General features: G+C 42.2%; 1 protein-coding gene across 5 annotated transcripts in view; it reads right to left on the reverse strand.

Annotated features, from left to right (window-relative positions):
- RAB11FIP3 (RAB11 family interacting protein 3) overlaps positions 1 to 24,865 on the reverse strand; it is a 531,587-nt gene that overhangs the window by 320,592 nt on the left and 186,130 nt on the right. For all 5 annotated transcript variants that reach the window (XM_086941175.1, XM_086941173.1, XM_086941176.1 and 2 more), the window contains exon 2: positions 14,313 to 14,406. In XM_086941175.1, the coding sequence (XP_086797301.1) occupies positions 14,313 to 14,406 (94 nt within the window). The remainder of the gene's footprint in view (positions 1 to 14,312; positions 14,407 to 24,865) is intronic.

Genomic DNA, 24,865 nt, shown 5'->3' on the forward strand with positions numbered 1-24,865 from the left:
CAGGCTGTAGTATTGTACAGTGTGCAGATGTAGAAAGGTTTGATGTCCCAGGGCTCGCCAGTCCTTGGTTGATAGGCCAATTTAGGGTGCTCGATTATCCTCAGAAATGGGAAAACCCCTTACCCATCAAGGCATACATCATTTAGAGTTATAGGATACATCCAGTGAATACGTATTTTCTTAGCTTGCAATGTATAGAGATCCATAAATCCAGTTGTTCGAATGGAGTAGAGCAATTGTATTAATACTTTAACAAGGTGCTGGTTCCAAGCGGTGAACTAAGGTATATAGAAAGTGAATAGCCAACATGTGTTTGCCCCTCCCCAGCTTGCATGCCTGAGGCTTTCTCTAGGCGGAGGATCTACAGGTCCTGAATAAAGTTGTAGTATGCACTATCAAAAGTGTGAAAGGTTCACAAGACGTTCTAGACGGTCTAGGGCGGCAAAGAGTCCACTGCGGTCCTGTTAAGTATAGTTCATTGTACAGTATTTAGAATTATGTTATCATTTATTAGAACATTGGAATGTTGGGAGCTCCATTGAAAACAATGGAGTGCTCTGGGCTTATAATGGCTGGTATAAGCCTGGAGCTCCAACATTCCAATGTTTCTTTGTTCACAGCTCTGGCTGTGAACAAAGGCTTCAGGGAACCTGAGGGGATTCCAATCCCCTCACGCTCCCAAAAGGCTTTGTTTTTTTTGTTAGAACATTCCATCCTCTAGTGACAGAATGTTCTAATAGCCTTATAGCCCTTCGTAGATGGGCTATACCGCTATTAAAGTCCCTCTCCCTTGTTAAAGGCCCTCGCCTTCGGCTCGGGGCCTTTAACGCTGGAGAGGGCCTTTAATAGCCGGTATAGCCCTCTACGGCGGGCTATAAGGCTATATTAGAACATTGGAATGTTGGGAGCTCCATTGAAAACAATAGAGTGCTCTGGGCTTATAATGGCTGGTATAAGCCTGGAGCTCCAACATTCCAATGTTTCTTTGTTCAGCTCTGGCTGAGAACAAAGGCTTCAGGGAGCCTGAGGGGATTCCAATCCCCTCACGCTTCCAAAAGGCTTTGTTTTTTTGTTAGAACATTCTGCCCTCTAGTGACAGAATGTTCTAATAGCCTTATAGCCCTTCGTAGAGGGCTTTACCGCTATTAAAGTCCCTCTCCCTTGTTAAAGGCCCTCGCCTTCGGCTCGGGGCCTTTAACGCTGGAGAGGGCCTTTAATAGCCGGTAAAGCCCTCTACGGCGGGCTATAAGGCTATATTAAGTTCTCTTGTGGTTCTCTGTTTCTTTAATGTTATTATTTGTATTTGGAATGAGACGTGTTCTGGTCATTCTAAAGGAATCTGGCAGGCAGCTTTCTGATGTTGGCTGCTGAGATAACCAGTGCTCTATGCATCTTCTATGTCTTGGGCTGTTAGATTAATAAACAACTTATACAATTCTAGGAATCAAGGCTTCCTTCTCTCCTTTTAAAATTGTACAATGATACACGGGCCTCCTTTAAGAGGGAATTAATTGAGGATTGTCTGGCACGTGCCCTGGGTCCTACGAACCCATGGTAGCATTATATTTATATGTGATTGTTTCTTTGAAATTAGGAAGGCCACCTATATTTTTTTAACCCATGGCACCTTAGGTGGGAGGACAAACACTGGCTCCACAACAGATTCTGGGCAGATAGGGCCAGGGAAAGGGAATTGTCTCAGTCGAAAGCCTATGCTAGGATTTAAACTACTCTTGGTGTGGAGGTCTACTTGGAACGGGTAACAACCCCCTGGGAAAAGATGTTACTCACAAGGTTTTGTATATGTTCCATCATATGGAAACATTGCTTCCTCTTGGGACAATATGATGTTGCTAGTATCTGCTGTTGCCCTAGTGATGAAACTTCATCTCAAATCTTGCTACATTTTCTATTTTTTGGCACATACTATAAGCATCTGTCAAAGGTTTTTAGTCCCAGGTTTAGAAAGGATGCAGATTAAAAGATGTAGAGTAGCATTAATTTATCTGAAGTCATTATGCATCGCAGGAAGTAAGTCAGAGAGTTGGTAGTTTTTTTAATCTGCCATTTGTTATAAAAATTCATTACGGTTTTAACTAGACATGATCATTGTCATATATATGGAAATGAGCTCTTGGTCTTAGATCACTTCTTATAACTATTTTTGTCTTGTAATCATGTTTTAAAACAGTTTTAACTAATTCTGATGTATTTCTATAAAATAAAATGTATACTGAATGTAGGTTTGTTGTTCTTTTATGATCATCTGCAGGATGGTCAAATAAAGAGAACTGATTTGAATAAGACTCTTATTGAATTCTTACAGTAGGACTGGTCGGCTGTCTTCCTGCCTTTGAGCAGATATACAACTGAATGAACAGTAGCAATTGTGAGGCTGTCTATCTCCATTGTGTTGAGGGCTCTTCTGATTTGTGTGTGTCTAATCCCTGTGCCAACAGTGCTACCAGTCTAGTTTTGAAGGTGGATTAACTTGGCAAAATGCACCTCAGGTAATTTTTCAGCCCCATTACCAACTAAGCCAGAACGGGATTGTGCATGTATCACCTTGCGGCGAAACCCAAGCACTAAGATCTTGCAGATAATTCAGAACTTGTCCCAGTGCAATTACTCAACATTCAACACTGGCAGCAATTGTTACATTAAGCAGGCAGACCGCTGCTCTTAACAACAGGACAGCTAAGTCACAATTCCACCACACTAAAAGCCATGATAAATGAATTACCTTCACACACACCTTCAATCGAGATCTGGTGATCCTCGTGCAATGCACCTTTTATCATGAGGGAATCCATACTGGACAGAGGCATGGAATGCACCTCAAAGTTTCCTCAAGTGGAATTGGAACGGAGGATGCCTTGACCAGAGAGGCTTTTAAAGTTTAGCCATGACAAATTGGTTAGAACAACAGATCACCCAGTTATGAGCGTGCGAGAAAAAAAGTGACTGCTCTCTCTATATACCCGAGGTCATTTTTGCTTTCATATCGAAAATGTCTAATGATTATGTGGAGTGCCGAGCCTACCATAAACTCAAGTTTAACAAAGCCCTGTAGAAAAGAAAAGCATGCAATCAGGTCAGTGGTGCTCAGTCCCCCGGCACTGAAGGCACGGATAGTCATCAAGAGCAGAGATAGGACGAACAGTACCAATTACAGTGACTCAATGTTAATGTGCACTCTCTCAAGCAGGAGTGACCCATCTATTATGGGAGAGAACTAAAGGTTTGAAAAGGATATTGGACTGAAACCTCCAATTTGCTTCCTTCTCTCCCTATACTTTCCATGACAGTTCCAGCCATATAAAGTTTGACAAACTTACTGACTGCTAGCATGACATCTGTACTGGACTAAAAGGGATTAAGATGGGCAGAGGCTAATTCCTCTAGACTAAATTCAGAAATGGTAGGAAGAAGGAGCCTACTCTAACCTTCTTGAGAAATAAGACCAAGACTCTACAGATCAATGAAGTTAACTATTTTAGAGAAAAGGAAACTGTCAAGCAAGAATGGACCATGCTGTGTAATGGCTCAATTTCCATCTGATGGTTGAGAAGCCACTGGCGAAGAGCACAATGAAGATGGTACTGACAGCTTGCCTGGATACTGTACACCTAGACCAGGTCAACATCAGAAAAGTGAAGTGAACAAATTGTCCACTCCCACGCCTGTACGGTCTTAAGAAAACAGTAGATTTGTATTCGTATGGTTTCCTTTTATTTGTTTGTGCTATCAGAGTTGCTTAATAAACAACAAAAAAACAAAAAAAGAAAACAGTAGCCTCTGCTATGCTACCTATAGGCCATCTTCCAATATTACTATGTGTTGTTCCTGAGCTCCTGGGAAAAGAATAAGCAAACCGATCTAGCCCGTATAACCAAAAGATAAGAGGCTGCAAATAACGTAGCAGAAGGCAAGCGCTCTCACCAATTAAGCCTAAAATGTATATTCCCAGGCTATAATGAGCTTAAGATGATAGACATATTTTTTTTGAATGAGGACATCATGTAACCAGCGACTGACAGTAGACTGTCAGACAAGAAACTGGTCTATCGTTTGTCATCAAAGGCTTTAATCATGCAGTGCTTAGAAGAGGGCTTCTATTATATAAAGAGGATATGCTCAAACAACAGAAAATCTTTACCCCAAGAATGTCCTTGTCGGAAACACAGAGGAGAAACTCCCATAAATACCCTCATTTTAGACAAGCATGATCTAGAAATTCAGTGTGAGGCTCGGCATAAACTTTAGGAGGAACATTTGTTTCCATTTGCTCTTAAAATTGGATCTCAATTCCAAGGCCTTAGAGTCCTGTTGTAACCTAGTTCTGGTTTCCCCCCGGGACCCTATGACAAGTGGTGTGTGCCAGCTCTCCTGCGCGAGAGCATCCATTGTCCCCTACCCTTCCCATTGGTTCCCCAACATTCCATCCTGTCCAGGTTCCGTTCCCTTGCCACCCACTGCGATTATGATTCTGACTAACTGACCTACGCACCGCCTTAAGGTGTGGGGCTGATTTAATAAACTTCAACTTCATACTTCACCTTGACCCTGACTTTCATTTCAACAGTGGCGACGAGGACCTCAGCCCCTCACCACGAACCCACTGCCTTCCAATTTGAATGCGGAAGCAACCTCTTCTAAAGGCACGGTGCAACAGGTCAAGAGCTAAGAAAAGCTCCGTGATTTCGGCTAGTCGACTTTTGAGCGGGTCGAGTGTGAAATAGCCTTCGACTTGTGAGTAAGTCGAATGTGAAAGGTCAAGGATTAAGAACAACTCCAAGATTTAGGCAAATCGGCTTTTGAGCAAGTCGAGCGTGAAAGGAGCCATCGGCCTGTGAGTGAGTCGAAGCCAGTTCAAGGAACAACTGGTTTGAGATTAACAGGAACAGCTCTGTGATTTCGGCAAGCCGGCTTTTGAGCAAGTCGAGCGTGAAAGGAGCCATCGACTTATGAGTGGGTCGAATGCGAAATGAACTTGTGAAACTGACGAAATAAAACTTGAGTTAAGAATAACAAGATTCTTCGCAAATCAATATGATAAGCCGTGAAGTACAGTGAGGAACCTGAGCAACCTCCGTGAATCTCGGCGAGTACGGTGACGGTGACAGAAAAGAAAAACGCAGGACCACTGGACTCTGAGCGTGTCCATAAGGTGAGCCTGGGTAGCTGGGTGGAGGCGAAGTGAGCAGAGCAAGGACCCCCACTAAAATAACGTCTGCAGCCGCATTTAGTGATGTTTAAGCGGGATAATTATTAACCTCCCCACATTCAGCGCAACCCAGGGCTGCACGAGTTGACGCTCTGAGGAGGAAAAGAATCACCTACTAAAAGAACATAGACATTGAAAGGGTGTAGCGTGTCAAGTCTCTCACATTGTTTAAGTTAAGTGCAGCGCATGACAAGCTGTGTCCTGAGTGAAAGTGAGGTGCATGTGAGCGGCGCAAACCCTTGATTGTCCAACAATCCGAAAGAAGAAGGGCGACCTTCCTCAGCGCGAGGCGAAGAGGCTCATTTTAACGTTAAATGTTATTCAGCATCGGCGAGTGTCATCAGTATATTCTATGGAGTGATTAGCTTACCTTGGAACTGCACGTTTGGGAGCTTGAGGGAAGTTGTGGCGGCTATTTTAGAGTCCTCCACAGCATGTTGGCGCGAAGGTGAGAACTACGCACTTCACGCAGCAGCGCCACCTGATTGTCAAGGCCACAACTGCTTATACACACGATCATCTTGATGACCAAACGAGCACATAAGCACTTAAAGGATCTTAATGCATAGAGTTCTCCACAGCGTCAAAGATTAGTGCCACTCATAACTGATTAGCCGTGTCTTAAGTGATATGAAGTGCAACGGCGTAAACCCTTGATTGTTTAACAGTTCGGCAGCGCAATGTGAAGAGACCTATCTGCACCAGTATGCGTCAGCCCCTTCTGGCCTTCCTGTACAAGTCTGATTGAAGAAAATCCTGTCAGGGGATTTTCGCGCCATAAACGCCCCTCCTGCAAACCTGTCTGCGCATGCGCCTAGGCGTGCCACGTCACTGGAACGCAGCGTAAGGCGCCATACGGGGAGATCAGCGCTGAGTTTAGAATCGGTGTCGGGAGTTCTAATCCCGCGTTGGCACACGCTCAGTTTTGTGATCAAAAGAATCGCATTGTAACCCTTTGGATAAAAAAAGAAAAGAGGAGGGACACTACAACCAAAACAAGCATTGGTTGCGACGGTCAATATTAACGACACAAATTAATTAAAGTAAGGGTGAATCAATAGAGACAGCACTCGTCTGCATCCCCTCATCCAACTGCATACCAACATATCCCCAGAAACAATGAAAGCGAATGGTATGGCACATAAGTGAATAAGAACAGTACCCCTTAGTGGAACTTTCCGTGATAAAACACACAAAAGAGAAATAATACAAGTCTAATTGGTTTGCAACAGCAACATGGATAAAAACCTAATGTGCATCTTACCCCCACCAGGAAGAGAAACCAAGAAGGTAGCGAACAGTAATGTATGTGAGGAGGTGAAGGATGACTTAAGTGAACATTACAAACAAAAACTATTGGCCAACTGCCAAAATGTCACAATGCACCGGGAAATTGGTGATTGCAAAAATGAATGTAACATGAGTGAAACCAAACCTGAGAGTACCATAGACATAAATGGAGTTGGGATTGACGTTATCGCTGATTCAGGTTCGAACTGCACATTGATAAACATGAGTATATGGAAAAGTAAATTGGCTGTGACACAAGGGAGTGAATTGATGGAAACTGAAATGTCCCCGATAACATACACAGGAGAAAACATCAACCTAACAGGGGGTAGTGTAACAAAATTGAGCTATATGAAGAGAAGCACATGGAGTACGGTTTATGTTTCAGAAGAAGGACCCTCGGTACTGGGGTGGGAAGAACAGAAGAAATGTAACATAATGATAGATTCCAACCGTATTGAACCTTTGAATAGGCAGGCTCAAATCAACAACAAACTCAGTACAAGCTCCAAGACGTTAAGTGAGGAGAAGCCATCTTCCACGACCAAAAGTGGATGGACAAAGGCTGCATGGAGTAAGAAAAGGGAAAATGTAGCAGTCACTGACAAATTCAAAACTAAACAAAATGCATTCACGAGTTATGAGGTAAAGGACAATATTAGTGAAGAAGTCCTGGCGGATAAAAGCGAACCGACCTATGGAGGAATGTGTATGGTATCTCCGTCCACGGTGCCAGTGGAGTACTATTGTAAATCTACCTGCCACCAAGATGAGGAAGTGTGGCACTCTACTGCAAGGATCAAGTCAACACCCGTCACAAGAAGGAATGACGCTGACGACGGTCACCAAGAAGAAAATGATGGTCAGTGTCTGGTGGAGTCGAAGTGTAACATGCAAGGAGAGTACTATGACTGGTTATATAATGTCGAGCCAGAGAATGAAAGTAAAAACGCACACAAACACGTACTAGATCCTCACCCCAAAGTACAGATAAGGATTAACAAGAGGCTTGTGGAACGCGGGGGTGAATGTAAGTTAAGAGACACAGATGACACAACCACATCCTCTAGTGGAACTCACGTGATGAAATTAGATGAAGAACAGGTCCTTGCGGATGCAAGTATTGAAGGCATGAAAGTTGTTGGAAAAGAAAGTACAAGTGACACTGGTACAGAGTACTACAAGAGATGTGATGTCAGATCCATCCCTGAGAGTGACAGCGTGAGGGATACCTGTGGTATGAGTAAGCGTAGGCGCAGACGCGGTACTTTATGGTCCTGGAAATATCCCAAGAAAAAGGATTCCAAAGCCGTGGTCACTCACCAGGGTGGAGAAGTCAGTTCTAGTAACAGCAGACAGGAGCACTATACTATAAGGGAGTGCCGTGGTGGAGAGAACGATGAGGAATCAGAGAAAGGGAACAAGAGAGCACTCAGACCAGTACCATGCCCACACCTTGTGGTAAACATAGGTACGGACTAGATGCATACAGGTCCTGCGGGCCAGCATAATACCTGTGGACCACAAGACCCAGCGAGCCCTTACGGAAGCTCACCATCCACGTTAGGAATGTAACTGTACTGTGTGAGGCCCTGCCACGATGAACGATGTAAAGTCTGATGATGTGGAATTGGTCACACCCAAACACCTACAATGTTTCCACCCTGAAGGTTCCATGCTATGATATGTGAGTTGAGGATGATAACCAAGCTGGACACTGTCCCACACCCATAAACACAGCTCACACCATCTCCCACCTGCCACTGACTCAGCTGACTGTCAATCACTCAGACCAGTCCCTGGGGGCCATTCCACGCACTCCGTTCACCAAACGGAGCTGTACGGCTACTCCCACTCTGTCTCTGAAGCCGGCTTGGCGGTCACTGCTTCAGCGGTGGGTTGGCAGAACCTACACGGAATCCCAGACTGACACACAGTGCGTTCCTCATGCTCCCGTGACAAATGGAACATCAGGGAGAGCCTTCCTGATCCCAAATGTTTTTAAAACTGTTTTTGTGACCAATGTTTACCAGTTCACTTATCCCTAAAGTTCTTCCTGCCACACGTTGGGCTTACCTGTCAAAACCCTCAAGAGAGGAAGATGTGTTGTAACCTAGTTCTGGTTTCCCCCCGGGACCCTATGACAAGTGGTGTGTGCCAGCTCTCCTGCGCGAGAGCATCCATTGTCCCCTACCCTTCCCATTGGTTCCCCAACATTCCATCCTGTCCAGGTTCCGTTCCCTTGCCACCCACTGCGATTATGATTCTGACTAACTGACCTACGCACCGCCTTAAGGTGTGGGGCTGATTTAATAAACTTCAACTTCATACTTCACCTTGACCCTGACTTTCATTTCAACAAGTCCTTTTCAATTCTTGGTCTAAAACTGTAAACTACTATTTTGTGGAAAAATTGGGGTTGGCAATACTCTCTGGCGGTAGATAACCAGCTGAGGAGGGTTTGATATACAAACTTATAGAACACAATGTATACACCCTAGGTGGCATGTTGGTGCGGAATTAAAACAGAGCTAAGTGAAAAATTCAAGTGATGACTAACCAAGGGAAAGCAAGCAGTTTGTATTAATTACACCACAGAGATGGATCTGAGAGCTTTCCTGAAGAAAGGGACATTTTTTCTTAGTATAAAGGAGGAGGAGAGGCTATTCCACAGTTCAGTGGTTTGTTAGCGCAACAATAAACTCTCACTACGAGCTTTCTCTATTCAAGGAGTGCACAGTAAGACTTGCTGTGATTACCTTATGGGTCTCTGCACTACTACTTCAGGTGTAGCTTAGCAGGTCCCCTGCTGCTCTTTGATATATGCAAGAGAGACTTAAACTTCTCACCAATGAGAACAAGGACAACAAACCAGTCTACATGAGAAGAGTCACTGAACTCAATGTTGTACGAGAGGACTGCAAGTGTTGTCTTTCAGAAGGGGACCAATGGTAATCCAGTGGTGATCCCAGGGTGCAGACCACACTGCCCAACAAAAAAGGATAAGAAAACCCCAGCTCGGTCCACTGAAATCTGTACAGTGTGTCACCACACTCTCTTCTCCAGGACTAATAAAGCCATTATTATGGATAGCACAGTCAATGTAAAAGCGGATTTCTATACCGGTCTCTTTGCTGATCGTATAACTAAATACCTTTACTAGCTGTAAGTGGAAGGAAATGGCACTGCCTAGCATTTGATAGATTTACTGATATGTTTATGTTAGGTACCCACAAAGTATTACATTGGCTGGCCATCTGAGACCAAATCATGATTAAACTGGCCTTCTGAACTAACCAGTGTTTTAAATTCTAAACTGCACAGTATTTCAGTTCAGATATAAGCTATATCCAGAAAGCACTTGAGACATTTTAGCTATTCTCCTTGACCACTGTCCATATCTGCCTGGTTTTCAAACAAGGCAGATAGCTTGCCTGTCTCAAATCAAAAACCAGCAACAAATTGCCCATATAGCTTTGTCAGGCAACAACCCTCCCACAGAAACGTTGCTTTAATCTTTTTAGGTTTCGACCTGGCCGTAGCACCTGCGAAGCAGGTGCTTCGCCCAGGGCGAAATCTTATGATCCTACACTGTGGGGCTTCGTCCCGCCTCTGTCTTCCATTGGCTAGCTCCATAAATGGAGGCTAGCCATTGGAAGAGATTGGCTGTCAATCACGCTTTCCCCATGAAAACGCGATTCAGGGGTGTTTCTGGGTCTTTTTTTAAGCCCCGCCCCTTGATGCCGTGTGTCCCGGGCCGCGCTGTGATTGGCTGCCGGCCCGGAACCTGACTTGTTCTTTCTATGATGCGGTAGTGAGTGCTACCAACTCTGCGCGCGCCGGGAGTTGAGGTGAGGCCGGATGTACGTCCTGCGCGGCACTTCCTGTTTCCCTGCAGCTTAGTCCTGGTTAGGGTGGTGGCTGCTTCAGTCTGCGATCTGTCTCTGGGAACGCCTGCGGCCGAGGTCGATCAGGAGGGTTGCTAACCCGTTTGAGCGCCACTGTCAGCGCCGTCCTCTAGAGTAGGGCCACTGCAGCCACCATGCAGGCCATCAAGTGTGTGGTGGTCAGGGACGTGTGAGTGACGGCTGACTCCGTGCCCTGCGTGCATGGACGCGCCCCTACTAACCACTAGGAGTCACATTAGATCTGAGACCCCCAAAGCCACACCTTTCTTGTGTGCTCAGCACCCTCGGCCTGTGCCCGGGTCTCAACCGTTATTTCACCCTCTCTATCTCAGAGCCACATATTTAGCGATTCTTGTTTTTATATACATTTCAACAGGCTTGTTAGAGCACTCCTCCTGTTCTGGCACTTAACCACTCCCTTGGCTGCCTTCAGTGTCAGCCTCAAGCCAGCACCCCACCTCCCCAACAAAATGTGTCCCAGCACTAACTTTCAGCAGTTTTACTAAGCACTCATTAGACGCTCGCACAGCTACATCTTAGAACTGAGATTCAGTTTCAAACCGATGAATATTCCACCCCTCAACCCCCAAAAATATACTACGGCTTAAGTCCCCACAGAAAAGATATCTTACGGCAGGAAGTGCATGACTTTTATTTTCCATTTAACTTGCAGTGAAGAGACTGATATTTTTTGCGAGAGGAAGTAAAACTAGGGGATATGCGAACGTTTTTGTCAAAGGCAAGAGAGAATTATATCTAAATGGCAACTTTATATGTGTACTCTCGTTTAGTCCCCGCAGCCACGCTTAACCCTATCGCTCTTAAATGCTCTCGACCCGTTTCAGCACTCAAAACCCCACCCATCCTTCAGCAGCCTCCTTTCTTAAGGAACGCCTCAACCCCTGCGCCAGCCCATTCCGAAACTCCTCCGGTGTTACTCCATACATACACTTTTTCTTTGCATTGAAAAATATTGAATAGTCACAGCTGCTTGTACTGACAATTTGTTTTCTAATAAAACTGCAGTTCCCAACTACAGTATTGGACCAAATGTAAGCGATGTTATAGAACTAACTGTACTTATGTCTTCATTTAGTTTGGTTTGAAAACACATTTCCACAGGTATAAATTATATTTTAAATCCAACTCCCCGCTTTTGTTTCTTTAATTTATTGGCATAGCAATGCGTATCCAACTTTGTTAAGTGTTTTACTTGTAATAATAATTCAGTGCGCCCACAAGTTCTTAAACAGTTCCAGTAATTACTATTGTTGCTAGGGAGTGAAACTGACGTGTTCATTTATGCAAGCTCTGAAAACATTTATTAAATCGTGGAATGTGCCCGGCTGGTTTCATGTTGTGCGAAATGGTGTTATTGCCCTCCAGAACAAAAAAATGGACACTTTAATGTATTTGAAAGATCTGGTGCTAGCGTTTGGATGATGACCGAACCACCACCAAAGAAAACCATGGACAGTGCCAAATATATATTTGTGAATTTGTATCTTATCTCGTCCAAGGCGCACAGTGCTTGTACTGTATAAGCTGCTGGGCAGTCTCCACACAGCTCGTATCAAGTTTCTTTCGCATTCAGAGCATATACAGTAGAGCAGACAGGGCAAGGTACCTTTGCACAACCGATGTACAGCAGAAATTGAAGCTACTCTCACGCAGAGTAAACTGTTGCATGTGAAGTTGTCATGCAGGACGGATAAAGAACAGTTGCCATCTGGGCAGTAACCATGCAAATTGCATCAGGTTACAGAAGTGATTACTCTGATTGTTCTACTATTTATTGCGTTGACTGATATTTAGATTTCTTTGCATTGCCTTACATTACACAATGTAATTACTGTGATCTGCATTAGACCTACAATGAGATGGCACTGGTCACCTTTTCCTGCGTAATATAAATTAAGATTTTCCTATTGTGTTTTATTACATGGATGATTACCTCATGTTTACACTTAACTACATTACTATGTTTTTTTTACTGAGCATTAGATTAAATATTGCACTAAGTACCTTCATCTTCAATAGATTGCATACACAGGTTATGTTGACATAACTGTATAGAGTATAGACTCTGTGGATCTGTGTGTTTGTGTGTGGCATTTGCGAGAGATTAAGCTATTGGCATTGTAAATGACAGTGACATTTATTTATCTGTTTTGAAAACCAACACAAATAAAAATTTTGTCATTTACAATGCAAATAGCTCTAACTTTTTCAAAGGCGAAACCGTTGCATTGTAAATGCTTGTTTCCTAATTTGAGTCGATTAACGAGCATAAACACTGCCAGGCATAATAGCATAGTCAATAACTTGCAACTAAAAGTGAATGGTGTCAATGGGTGTACGGTGCCCAGCAGAAATGGCATCGCTACATCAGCATTAGTGGCAAAAGAGTCACCTGGCAGCATAAAAACAATGTGTCTGCAGTATGATCCAGATGGATCATACCTATCAAGAAACCAAACTAACGACTAACCAAAAAAAGATTATCCCCGGTGGTGAACATCACCATAGTTTGCACACTACGGTGGCAAAGTGTTAGGGTACAGAAAACACTTCCCTTCCACTTTGTAGTCTTATTTTTCCAGTATTGCCATTATGGCACCTACTTACAGATCTGCAGTCCAATTCACAGAAGTCTACTTACAGAAATGTAACAGGTGTATATTTCAACGTGCAGAAACGAGAAGCAAATGTGCATTTGCACAATTAATACTTTTTTTATTAACAGGGATAATAATTTTTCCCAGGAAGTAAAAAGTTCCCAGATACCTCATCAATTCTGGGTTGTTCAATCACCTCCCCCAACCCCACAAAACCTATTTATTCTCGCCCTTGACAGGAGGAAAGAAAGCATTTTCGGGGTGGAAACCCAACTGAAAGTTTGAGGGTTTGTGTTCACCACTTTTAACAGATGATCCCACCAAGAACCTGCCCCATAGTAGCTTATTTCCTCACAAACAAAATCTGTCATGTTGGCAGAATTTCCATACAAGTCAGTCCAATAGTAAGGAAAGAAACTCCATACCACACCGAATCGTAAATGATAATTTTAGACCTTCCAACTTAAACATTGCCACCGTGTGTCACACGATATTGGCTCCCATCACACAGCCACAAGGTGAGGAGCCAATATCACGTAGGGTACTCACAACTAGCTAGAAACCTTGCAGAGAGCAGCTTTCCAGCTAATTGGCTGGAGGTTGAGTTCAGTCAATGTCCAACACGAGGTATGAAACCTTCTCAGGAGATCGGCAACAGCCTCAAAAACTTTGTTTTTGGTGGAGGCGGTGAATTTAAGATTGCCTCAGGTTGTGCTCAGCACTATACCCTGCCACCTTCAAGGCCCTGCCCTTTTTACTCACATGGTCACAACATTTCAGAAGCTGGTAGGTCTGTAATTTGCCCCGGAAAATTATACCTTGGGTGCAATTAGGTGAATACCAAGGCTTTAAACAGACGCTCAATGTTTTACTGCATGGATTTTGGAGGATTTGAAATAAAGTGGAGATACTTACCATACAAACCCCGCATTTTTCTTACCTGTTACAGTAAGACCAACACAGTAAGCTGAGGAAACAAATATGACGGGGGGGGGACACGGGGGGGGGGGATTGTTCAACCGAAGTCTCTTTGAATGCTACAATTTACGCATTAAACTATATGTGGTTCTCAAGAACGAGCTCAGAGTGATACCATCTGGAATGGTGGGTGGGAAGAACTACAAATCAGAAATGTCTGATACCACGCAGGTCTTAAAAATGGAGATGCAGGTGATTTTGCCCTTCAATAAAAAACAGGCAGTGGTCTGATAAGGGTTGTGCGCTACCGAAAACATAATCAAATAAAAAACTTCAAGTGAATATACTCACCACCGTTTCTAATCTGTGATATTCCACGATAAAAATCTTCAAAGCCAATAACTCCAAGTCCAGCTGGGTCCAGGTATCGGGTCAAGTCCTTCACCTGGAGGACACCAAAACAACAGATTATCAATGGTACAGCGGCTTCACAAGATTGTAACATATATATACAGAGATTGAATGTTTGGCAGTTCTGCTCTTGGTGACAGCATAGCTACATTGAAAACATGTTTTGCAACCCAAAGGTATTGTTTTTAGTTCAAATAGTACACAGAAATAAATATCAATAGCAAATTCTGGTGCTAGGATTAATTTATATTGGGTTGAATAGCAAAACAGGCACAATATGATATTAAAAGTTACAGCTGGCACAGATTACGCATACAGGAGCACTCTGGAGGCAATGCAGGCAGCGCATAATTATTTTAGTGTTTATGACTATCAATGAAGTACCTACGACGCAGAACCATCTTTACACATCTTCAGAGACCTTACATCAGTGGATCACCATCCTGCATTGAACATTTAATCCTAAAGCTATAATAGTAAATTGGAAGACACAGTCAGTTGTTTCCCTTCTGTTTTATGCTATCGGGTAACGCTCAGATGTCTGGCACACTAGAAAAAACATATGGTCTTATAAATATACAGAATTTGGAAAGGGAAAATAACTCATAACTGCAAATTATCATTGTCTCACTTAGCAATGCTTTACCACGACTGTTCACATTTTTTTATACCTCAAGAGGTTAATAAACACTTTAAAAGTTCTCCAAATGGATTCAGTTTTCAGCGCCTCGTGAATTCTAGAGCTATTATAGGATACAGCACCATAGGAAGTCACATATCTAGCACCAGTGCACTTGAAAACTACGGTCAGCATTTAATGACTTATATAATAACTTCTATATTGACTGGATCCGGTTGAGTTTTAGATTGTGTGCTCCATTTTATATGTATATCTTTTAATGCATAGTTTTATAGGCACACACATAGCTTCCAGTAAGACTGTAAGTATGATTCATTTCATTACTTCTATATATTTACTTTGTTTTTAACATTCTGTATTAGAACATATGGTTTTCTTCTCGAGACTGCCCTCATGTTTAGTAAAATATGTTGAAAAAAATGTTTTGGCCCGTCCCATGACCACAACAATAAAATAAAGTACTGTGGAGAGTATGCATGCAGAGTCGTATTTTAAGAAAATTTCAAAACTCAAGGCTCGTTTTAACAAGCATTGGCAAAGGCAATAGGTCTCACCTATTAGAGCTATTGATTCTTAAGCTTTTATTCGACAATTTGTCATAAAGCCAACACATAAAAATACATACATAATCATAAAAAGTAAATTACATTTTATAGAACATTCATGGGACAATAAAGTGCAACATTTGCAGGACCTAGACCGTTATCACAATTATTTACTCTTTTACGGGAATGCATTACTAGTTCACTATTTATATACATACAATCGAGCTTTCTTCCATTTAATTACAAGACCAGATATTAAAAAAACAGCTAAATACAGTTTATAAATAATTAACAATGCCAGCAATTAAAACACACTTATAATCTAGGTTTTCAGTCCACATTTCTTTCTGATCAAGCAGACACTATAGAGGTACCTGCTCACTCCAAATGTTATCAACCTTGTGGTTGAAGATCTAAGTAACCTTTCTGCCTCTTTGTACGAAGCTATTGGCTTTGGCAATGTTTTGTAGTCCTACTGTACAGCAGCAAGGATGCTTTGCAGTGTGGCTAAAACTCATTTTTAAAAGCGCTATGATGCAGCCAGGGCTAGTGTGCTTTTCAGAAAAAGATATCTAGAGAGGGAGGTGTGGCACTCTGTTATGTTAAATCAAAGTTTAATGCACTTCAGGTGGCTTAGGTGCTGACCGGTTTGCTCCCTCTGGCCTTAGGGGAGATCTCGATAACAAATGGAAGCTGTCAGGCTTGACAGGTTAGCCAGTCGCACTCTTTTGGGGAAATCAATCCCTTCTGTATTCATACAGTTCAAACGTGATGGGTAATAATAACAATATACCAAGATAAACTGTTAATTGCACAGGTTTATTCTTCTGTTTCAATGATTCAATCACTTCTCTTAAGGTTGAGCCGTTACATCACAGCTATGTATCGTTTCATCATTATTCCAATAAACAATTGTTTGTCCACAAATCAACCTTGGACCCAATGCATTTCGTGCCGTTTAGCACTTCATCAGGGGAAATACATTTCTGCGGGATAAAACCAAAGATGAAATGAAATCAATGACGAGGAAGCAGGCCACAGTCTTGTTCAAAATATTAAAGCTACATAATCAGGGAGTGTCGGGGGTCTATTTACAAGTGTGCTGTCACGTAGTAAAATTATAAAAACGTGATGTAAAAGAAGTACATGCCCCAAGTGTTAGGAAAAAGAAAAGAGAGTGGACGCGTTTTAAGGTTGGTCTAACCTGGTGAAGACAATGATAAGGTGTTAAAGTGCTTATCACAGATGTTATCTAGCTTATCACAAAAATCCATTTCAAAAGAAATTAGGGCTTCTTTGAAGTGTGAGTGGCATAGTACAAACATAGCAAAAAATTGCAAGAGGCTCAACCAGGACAAAAAGGAAGAAGAAAATATATAGTAGTGAGTCAATCTCAGAGCAATCAGTGGAAGGACAGCAATCAAGCTGAAGTAATCAGTACTTGGTTCATGCTCCAGCCGAAAGAAGAGGAAGTGAAGCCAGTAAAAAAGAGAGACAATGGAGACAATGAAGCCAATGAATGTTAAGCAACGGGTGGGCTCCAAGCTCCTTGCTGTCTACATTATCTCTCACAAGCAACAGTACATGCGATGTCGCAGGTGAGACCTACAAATGAAAATTGTGGATGCAGGGGACCACAGTGTCATAAGCAACATGTAAGGGTTCAAACTTCTACTGTAGCTACAAAAGCTGGAAAGAGCACAAGAGATGATGGGAGCAAACACTGTGTTCCCAGACACCAAAGACTTTAGTAATCAAAGCCAGGATCCACATCTGCAGACACTACGGGGCATAAAAGTCCTTTGTCTTGACAATCCCCTTGTGTTAAAATCTAGAAGGTTCTGATCAGGATCCTAAGAACTCCACCAATGAGCAAAATGAGCATGACCCACGAGGATCGTCAAGAACAAAACACAACCGCAGAACTGAAGTAAAGCAGCAGTTTTTTTTAATTCAACATTTATTGTTCATACATTAGTTGAATATATAATTCTAGTAAATTCAGCACATATCAATCCAAAGTTGGTCCACACAAAGAACATGTCTTTGATATATCCTTATTACCTATTTAGGAGCATGGGGATAACAACTTTCTCCCATCAAAGGACCGCAAAGTGCTACTTAGTGTGTCCTATAAAAAGATATATATTAGCACTATAGATTTCTGTGAATAGTCAATCAAATTCAGGTTGGCAGCTTATAATTTTGGGAAGTATAAATCCTCTCCACTCAGATACCCTTCTAATTTTTCACTGCAGGCGATAATTAACATACTAGTTTCCTTTTCTACAGACCATTCACCGAGATCTATCAGCCATTCTTACTCTCCTCTCAATGGGCCTAACCATTTATCGATTTAGCCCAAATGCAGGGCTTAGCTAGGTAGATCCGTGCATACATCAGTAGCCCTGTCCCATAATTCTACTAACCCGGAGAAGTCCAATAGTAAATGTAACAAGCATTTTCAATGCAATAGGTCTCGCATTTGCAAGAGTTTAAGCTACTGGCATTTTAAATGGCAATGCCTTTTATTTATATGTTTTTAAAAGCAACACACATTTAAAAGTATTGCTATTTATAATGCCAATAGCTCAAACTCTTGCAAATGCAAGACCTCTTTAGTGGTGGCCACGCCCCTTTCTTTAGACACTGCTCGCCGTATTCAGGTTACAGTGAGCAGTGTCTAAAGAAAGGGGTGCAGCCAACATTAAAATGAAAGTGTGGTATGGGGCGCTTTCACCCAAGAAGAAGAAAGAAAGGCTCTGTGGCGTGGCTGGTAAAGTGAAAGCGGAACAAGCTGTAAATTAAATAAATACACTACTATTAAAAATATAAAAGCGGGCGGTGTGCTGCCTTGTAGGAAAGCATGCTGTCAATGTAATAGTGTTAGATAATTAAAGAAAACAGTACTCACATGTTCGATTAAGCAGACTGTAACAACACAAGTAAAAAGTCCAGTCCTCATGGGAGGCTACAAATGCAGACAAGTCGGTACCAAGGAAGGACTACTAAGCCTATTTATCAATCAAAAGCAATTATTTCGAAAGGAGAGTAACAGGAGCCAATTGAAAAGATGGGCGGTAAATGGGAGTAGCTTGTATTCCATACCTGAATACAGCATGCCTCGCAGAGCAGCGCATGTGCTGCCAAGGCTGGACCTGAAAATTCTGCATCTGTCAATCCACACTGGGGCAAATATGACCCCTATATGTGGGTCTATTTTATGTAAGACATAAGGGGGTAGTTCCGTTTGGTGCAATAACTGCAAAGTCTTCTATTAGATGAATATTGTGAAGCACTGCACCTGGCCTCATTCTATTATTTTTCTGTAATGTTACAGACATTATTTTTCCTGATACTCATCCCACAATTGCTTGTTCTCTTCTTCCAACTGCTTATTGTTGCCTGGTACACTAGTGAAGTTGTTTAGCTCCCCATTGCTAAATTAAGGATAGTGGTCAGTGGTTCAAGTGTTTCTGTGGCCTCATGAAACCTATTACAAGAGTCTTTCGCTGTTTTGAGCAGTCACTTATGCTGGAGAAACAGCATCTCGGCCTAAGGCATTTCAACGATCACCGAACATCTCAGACTTATATTCACTATTTTGATGCAGCGTCCTTGACTCTACTATGCTGCGCACCCACCTCCACCCTCCTTACATTTACTGATATCGCTAGACTCCTTTCAACGATCTTTTTAGGTCTCAGAATAAAGTCTTCATAGTAAGGTGTCCGAGTACCTTGCATTTGCAGCCACTGCTTTGTTGCCAGTGTAATTAGCTTGGGGAGTACGGGTTTTCTCCAAAGTGGCAAGAACAGGACGTTCGCAATGTTCTCCCACTAATCCATTCTTGCCAGCATGGACTTATCTATGCTAGAGCTGTCCCCGAAGCACAAAAACATGAACTGTAGTTGTGTCACCAAATAACTCTACTTGTTACCTATCTAGAAGCCTCTCAAACCGGTCACCTACCTTTAGTGTTTCCAATTTGACCATATATATATTTCTTCCCCACTCTCTTATCTCATTTTGTAAAGGTTTCTCCGTTACACACGTTCAGAGCTTTAAAAAAATAGAGGCATCTTGGGAGTGCCACCATGTTTGGCCGGGACCACTCTGCCCATCACAAAGTCATTTCAATAAGAAGTAAAATTATCCTTTCTATCTAACAACAGCTCTGTCAATGTTCAATGCACACCCGAGTGTCACAAAGCTTTTCTCCTCTAACTCCAAAATATTTTTAAAATACCATCGTTCATCGGAGAGGCAGTACAGGCAACACAATAATGCGCAGAACCCTAAACACTCATAGAATATAGAATCAATGTCCCAGTCAATTTGCAATCCATACAGCGCCCAAAACTTGTTTTGTGTTATAACTAGTTCTAAGGCCGTCTTAGCGAAGTCACTTAAACAGCTCAACATATTGTATGCTTATAATGGAATAATATCTTTGGTGATTCCAAACCTGATGAGTTTGCCTATTATTACATTAAGTATTTTACAAGCAAGTCTTTCTACTACCAGGGGAAACAGAAGTGCGACAGTGGTCGTCCGCCTTTACCCAGTTCACAGCTCTTGAATGTTATGCCAGTTTACAACAGTGCCAGTGGTTTAGTATGCAAGACCTTCATATCCAGCCCACAAAACTGGGCTAACGTATGGCGTCTTCTGCTTTTTCATAATCTAACAATGCCACTACACTGTATACCGCCACCAGTCACAGTGAGGCTATGCGATAGGTTTATATAGGCATAAACCCATTATGATCGGGATGCAGTAATCCTATGAGAAGTTAAACAAGGACTTTCATATATTTTGGGATCAGTACTAAACACTGTTAGTGGTCGATTGTCACTGGCTCTTTGAGGTTTGAGATCATCTCTATGCATATCTCCTACATTCATCTTTGCAGTGCTCAGTCATCTCTGTTAACAACTTATTAACTAAAATCTGTACTCTGTGTCTTCGAAAGTAACTTATCAGTCCACCCCCACCTGGGGTTTTGCCTTCTAGTATTCAGGGATTTCCTAGATATAAAAAAGTTTTTTCTGTATATATTCTATTCAGTCCTTTCATTTCTTCTAATCTATAGTGTTCGCACAAATCAAACCAATCACAGAATTCCATTGGCGCAGGTTTGAGTGGCTGAATGTAAAAATCTCTCACGTATTCATAGAGTACATGATTCACACATGTATATGAATGTCTCTTGGCACTGTGACTATCTGACTATCGATGAGATAGTCTCGATGAGATTTTGAGGATCTTCCCTTTCCAGGAGCCATGCCAGTAGGCACATTGATGTGCTCTCGCCATGTGATGTAATTGCCTACTTGCGGCTAATTGGTATTTGCTTGACCATTTGCCTGTTGTTTCTCCTGCAGTAGTTGTGTTTGGGTGGTAATGGGCCTTGTATTGTTTCTCCTTTCATAATCCAAGCTTTCAATTTCCGTATACACTTTTCCAGGTGGCTTCTGGTACCAAAGATCTTCCCCAATTTAGAGTCACACAAACACCTCACAGTAACACTTTCATTACTTCCCCTTCAACATATCTAATACTTACCAATCACAAAGCCCACAATACTTGTCAATTTCATTCTTCAGATCATGTGCAAAAAACGGGTTCCACAACACAATCTAGAGAAACCTGCTTGTTGGGGCTTATCAAATACACATGTTACCAACAAATTACAGTGATCCGCAATCGTTCTACCTTGATACAGTGAACACAAACTAATCTGCATCTTTTGCTGGCCTTGTATTTGGTCTAATCTCCAATACATTTCATTAACATACTAGTTTAACAAGTATTCCCACACATGCCCATGTTGTACCCACTATTTATCTAAGAGATAAAGATTGTTAATTGGTGTTAAAGGTTGTTGGTTATACTTAATTCAACCTCTAATGGATATATCTGTCAGTGTGAGTTTACAGAAAGAAATTTAAATCGCTTACATCAATAAATATCAATGTATTGGACAATGCTGTTGGCAACTCCAGGAAAAAGTAGGTTATCACCCTCACAGGAGACGTAAATGTTAAGAAAGAGCATCTCTAACCACGAAGTACAATAACAAATACATTTCGTAGGAAGGTGTTTTGGGAGAGCCCCATAAAACAACTGCACTTGCATGTGAAGAATAAGATGAGCAGTGAAAGTGGTCCCTACATTAAAGACTTCATTGCAAGTAAGGTCTGCCTCCTAGAGGATAGCAAGTCCGATGGGATGTTGTTTAAGATAAGAACCTGGCCTTGTTTGAGGAAATTGATTAGTCCTTTAAGATTCCAGATACGTTTATCTATAACAGAGTCGTACGGTTTTCAGTAGGTAGATAAGTTGTCAATGACTCTGTAAAGGTACCAGCAGAACCGCCTTTAGCCAATGCTACTTCAGTTCTCTTCATACCAGATGTTCAATCTCTGAGTTAAAACCAAACTTCAACATCCCTCCCATCGGGCAATACCATTTCACCTCACTTGTGACCCCATGCACATCTTTTCACCAAACCATTTACACCTCTCTATCCAAACTTTATCAGAACACCCAACATTAAGTGGTAAAAGACTAGGACGTACAACTTTTTATCAATTTTTCCTGCTGTCTCCCCAAGCTCAGGATGTGTATATGGAGCAATGTCCCATTCCACTGCAGTGGTGTAATGCTAAATGATGGTGCCCCCTGCAGAACGTGATGGGGGCCACCGAAATCTTTCATGTCTCACAGATATTCATTGGTATTGGCTGAATACCACGCCCCCCCTTGAGTGGCTGGGGCAGCATGAGAGTTGAGGCCCCCCATAGGCTTGCATACGCCCCTGCCCCACTGTATGCCCACAAGAGAGGAATATTTGAGGGACCCTCTAATCACCTGTAACAAGGACGTGCTGAACAAGCAGGTCAAACCAGCTCCATTTCAAATCTCCCAGCAACCCCCGTAACCTTAATAATTTGCAATGAAACACAATATTCTAAATGCCGATCTCCCATGACAGCATGCATGAACATCCTTTACTGTTGCTCGTCTGCCAGACCCAGACACTATCTGAGTGGATAATGCTTACTAGAGGCATGTAATTCAACAGTTTGCTTTTTCGCAAAAATTATACCTCCTCCTCCTCCTCTGCTTCTGGACCAACTGTGTGAATTTGAGGAAGAGAAAGATGATTCAATTCCCACTCCACAGCCCAGACACTTTTTCTAAACCCAGATGAAAGCAAATTAACAAGGGCCCTGTCACTGGCTAATGTGGTCATGTGTGAGGTGCCAATACATACAAGGACTCAGCATTTGACAGAAAAAAACGTAGCAGCAAACTTTCTGATATTATGGGACAAAGTGCGCAGCCACATCTGTCTCTGCCTATATCATGAGGTGTAATGCCTGTGTACAATGCACTGGAGTGGTAGACTCGAGTACCGATTATCACAAGGACCGCATATTTTAATGAAACAACGTGGTGCTAACGTGGGAGTGTTTTCTAATGGCGGTTAGCACATTCTGCATCTGACATGTTTTTTTACAGGTTAAAAGATTAGTAGGTGTAACGACTGAAAACCTTCCACATCTAGTTCAGCTGAGTTCACCCGACACCTCAAAGAGATTCGTCTGTGGCCACATAAACAATGTCACACCCTGTTCGGCTACCGCATGTTAAAATAAACATGCCATTGAATTTTGGGTGGAGAGCTCTTTTTCCGGCATCAGTTTGTGCGGCATGAAGGGTGGTTGTTATGGCGACTGGTTTGTACACGTTAATTACAAGATGAATCAGCGAAGGGCACAACCCGAAACATTCCGCTGGTTTCGACAGGCAGCTACCAAGTGTGTAATAAAAAGTGAGCCAGCAAACACGTTGGGATTATCTCCCGGAGGAGGTCTTCACAACAGAAGCATCAAGCGAGGCAAGCTTCAAGCAGTAAATCTTAAGAATAAATATTCTCATTTATGCACAGCCACACTCCCTTACATTCGCTTCAGGTTCTATCACACTCAGATTGCAGCAGCCACATAACTTCTATACCATGGCATCCAGGATCACCTAAGAACAACCAGCTGTGCTCTGAACATGCTCCCAGTTGCAAGATGTATTGTCCTTTATGGAACTGTTATTATTTTTTAGTTTTTTATAGCGCTAGCGGGACTCGAGTGGTGACAGAACCCTTTACAGGTGTGCGTTCACCATCAAGTCAGTAAGTCTATTTTCCTAGAACAGAAACGTTGAATATGCTGACCCACAAGGACCCTAAGAAACAAACTGGCTCGTCTTCTGAAGATCTCAGGTTCAAAAAGCCTGGCATTGTTGGAACTTTCTTTCAATACAGCCAGCCAAACTCTGGGCCTATCATCCTGTGCCAATAAGAAACCTGTATAACCACCTGGACTTTCAGAAAATATTAAAGACCTGGTTATTTACAAACACCCTGATCTTCCATTAGTGCATGAAGGACTTCCCCTCAACAAACCATCCTCTAATTTGAAAGCAAGCAATCCAGCGAGGAGGACCAGAGAAAGAAGGAATGTTCTGAGATACAGAGGTTTATTCAACCTCACATCACGGGCTAGCGGTTACATGGGGAATAAAGTCTTTACCAGCACAATTGGTGGACTCCCACTAGGCCGCATTTACAACCAAGGTAGGAAATTATAAATCAGTTAAGAGCTAAGAACACATACGCAATATTGAGGGAAGGTGAATGTAGCAATTCATTTGGGGTGGGCTGGTGTTGAATTTCAATCCTTGTTATAGATGGTTCCCCATAAAAATTGACAAGCAGCAAAACAAAAACAAACTCTTCTATGTACATCATGAGACTGCACTGTGAGCTCTTGAAATACATGAAAAGAATATCGAAAGCATGCATTTTATCTCGATATCCATCAGAAGAATCCAAGCACCATCATGTCTTATAATAAAACTAAGCTGTAGAATCCAACGTTTTTCCACATTAATAAACCTATTGCCCTGCCTCGGCAAAATTTGTGTTTCGTCAATTCCCATAAATTTAAAGGCCCAATGTCTTGGTTGACATTATGAGATATGTGTGAACATGGGGTGTTTTGAGCAATGATTTGTAACCACATTTGCAAGTTCTAGAATGAGCATCAAGAAACATTACTGTAGCATGAATCATCAGCATAAAACCCATTTTGGTAAAAGCAAGCTAAAACTACTTTGCACTACCATTGGTACCTGTGAAACATTGACTTTCCTAAGAACCTATTTTGAAAGCTATAGTAATTCTAACTTTAATATTTTTTTAAATGTTACTTTACCAATATGCTGGATAAAAAAATGGGTTC

The sequence above is a fragment of the Lissotriton vulgaris genome, chromosome 10, assembly GCF_964263255.1.
Source record: "Lissotriton vulgaris chromosome 10, aLisVul1.2, whole genome shotgun sequence".
NCBI classification, from domain to species: domain Eukaryota; kingdom Metazoa; phylum Chordata; class Amphibia; order Caudata; family Salamandridae; genus Lissotriton; species Lissotriton vulgaris.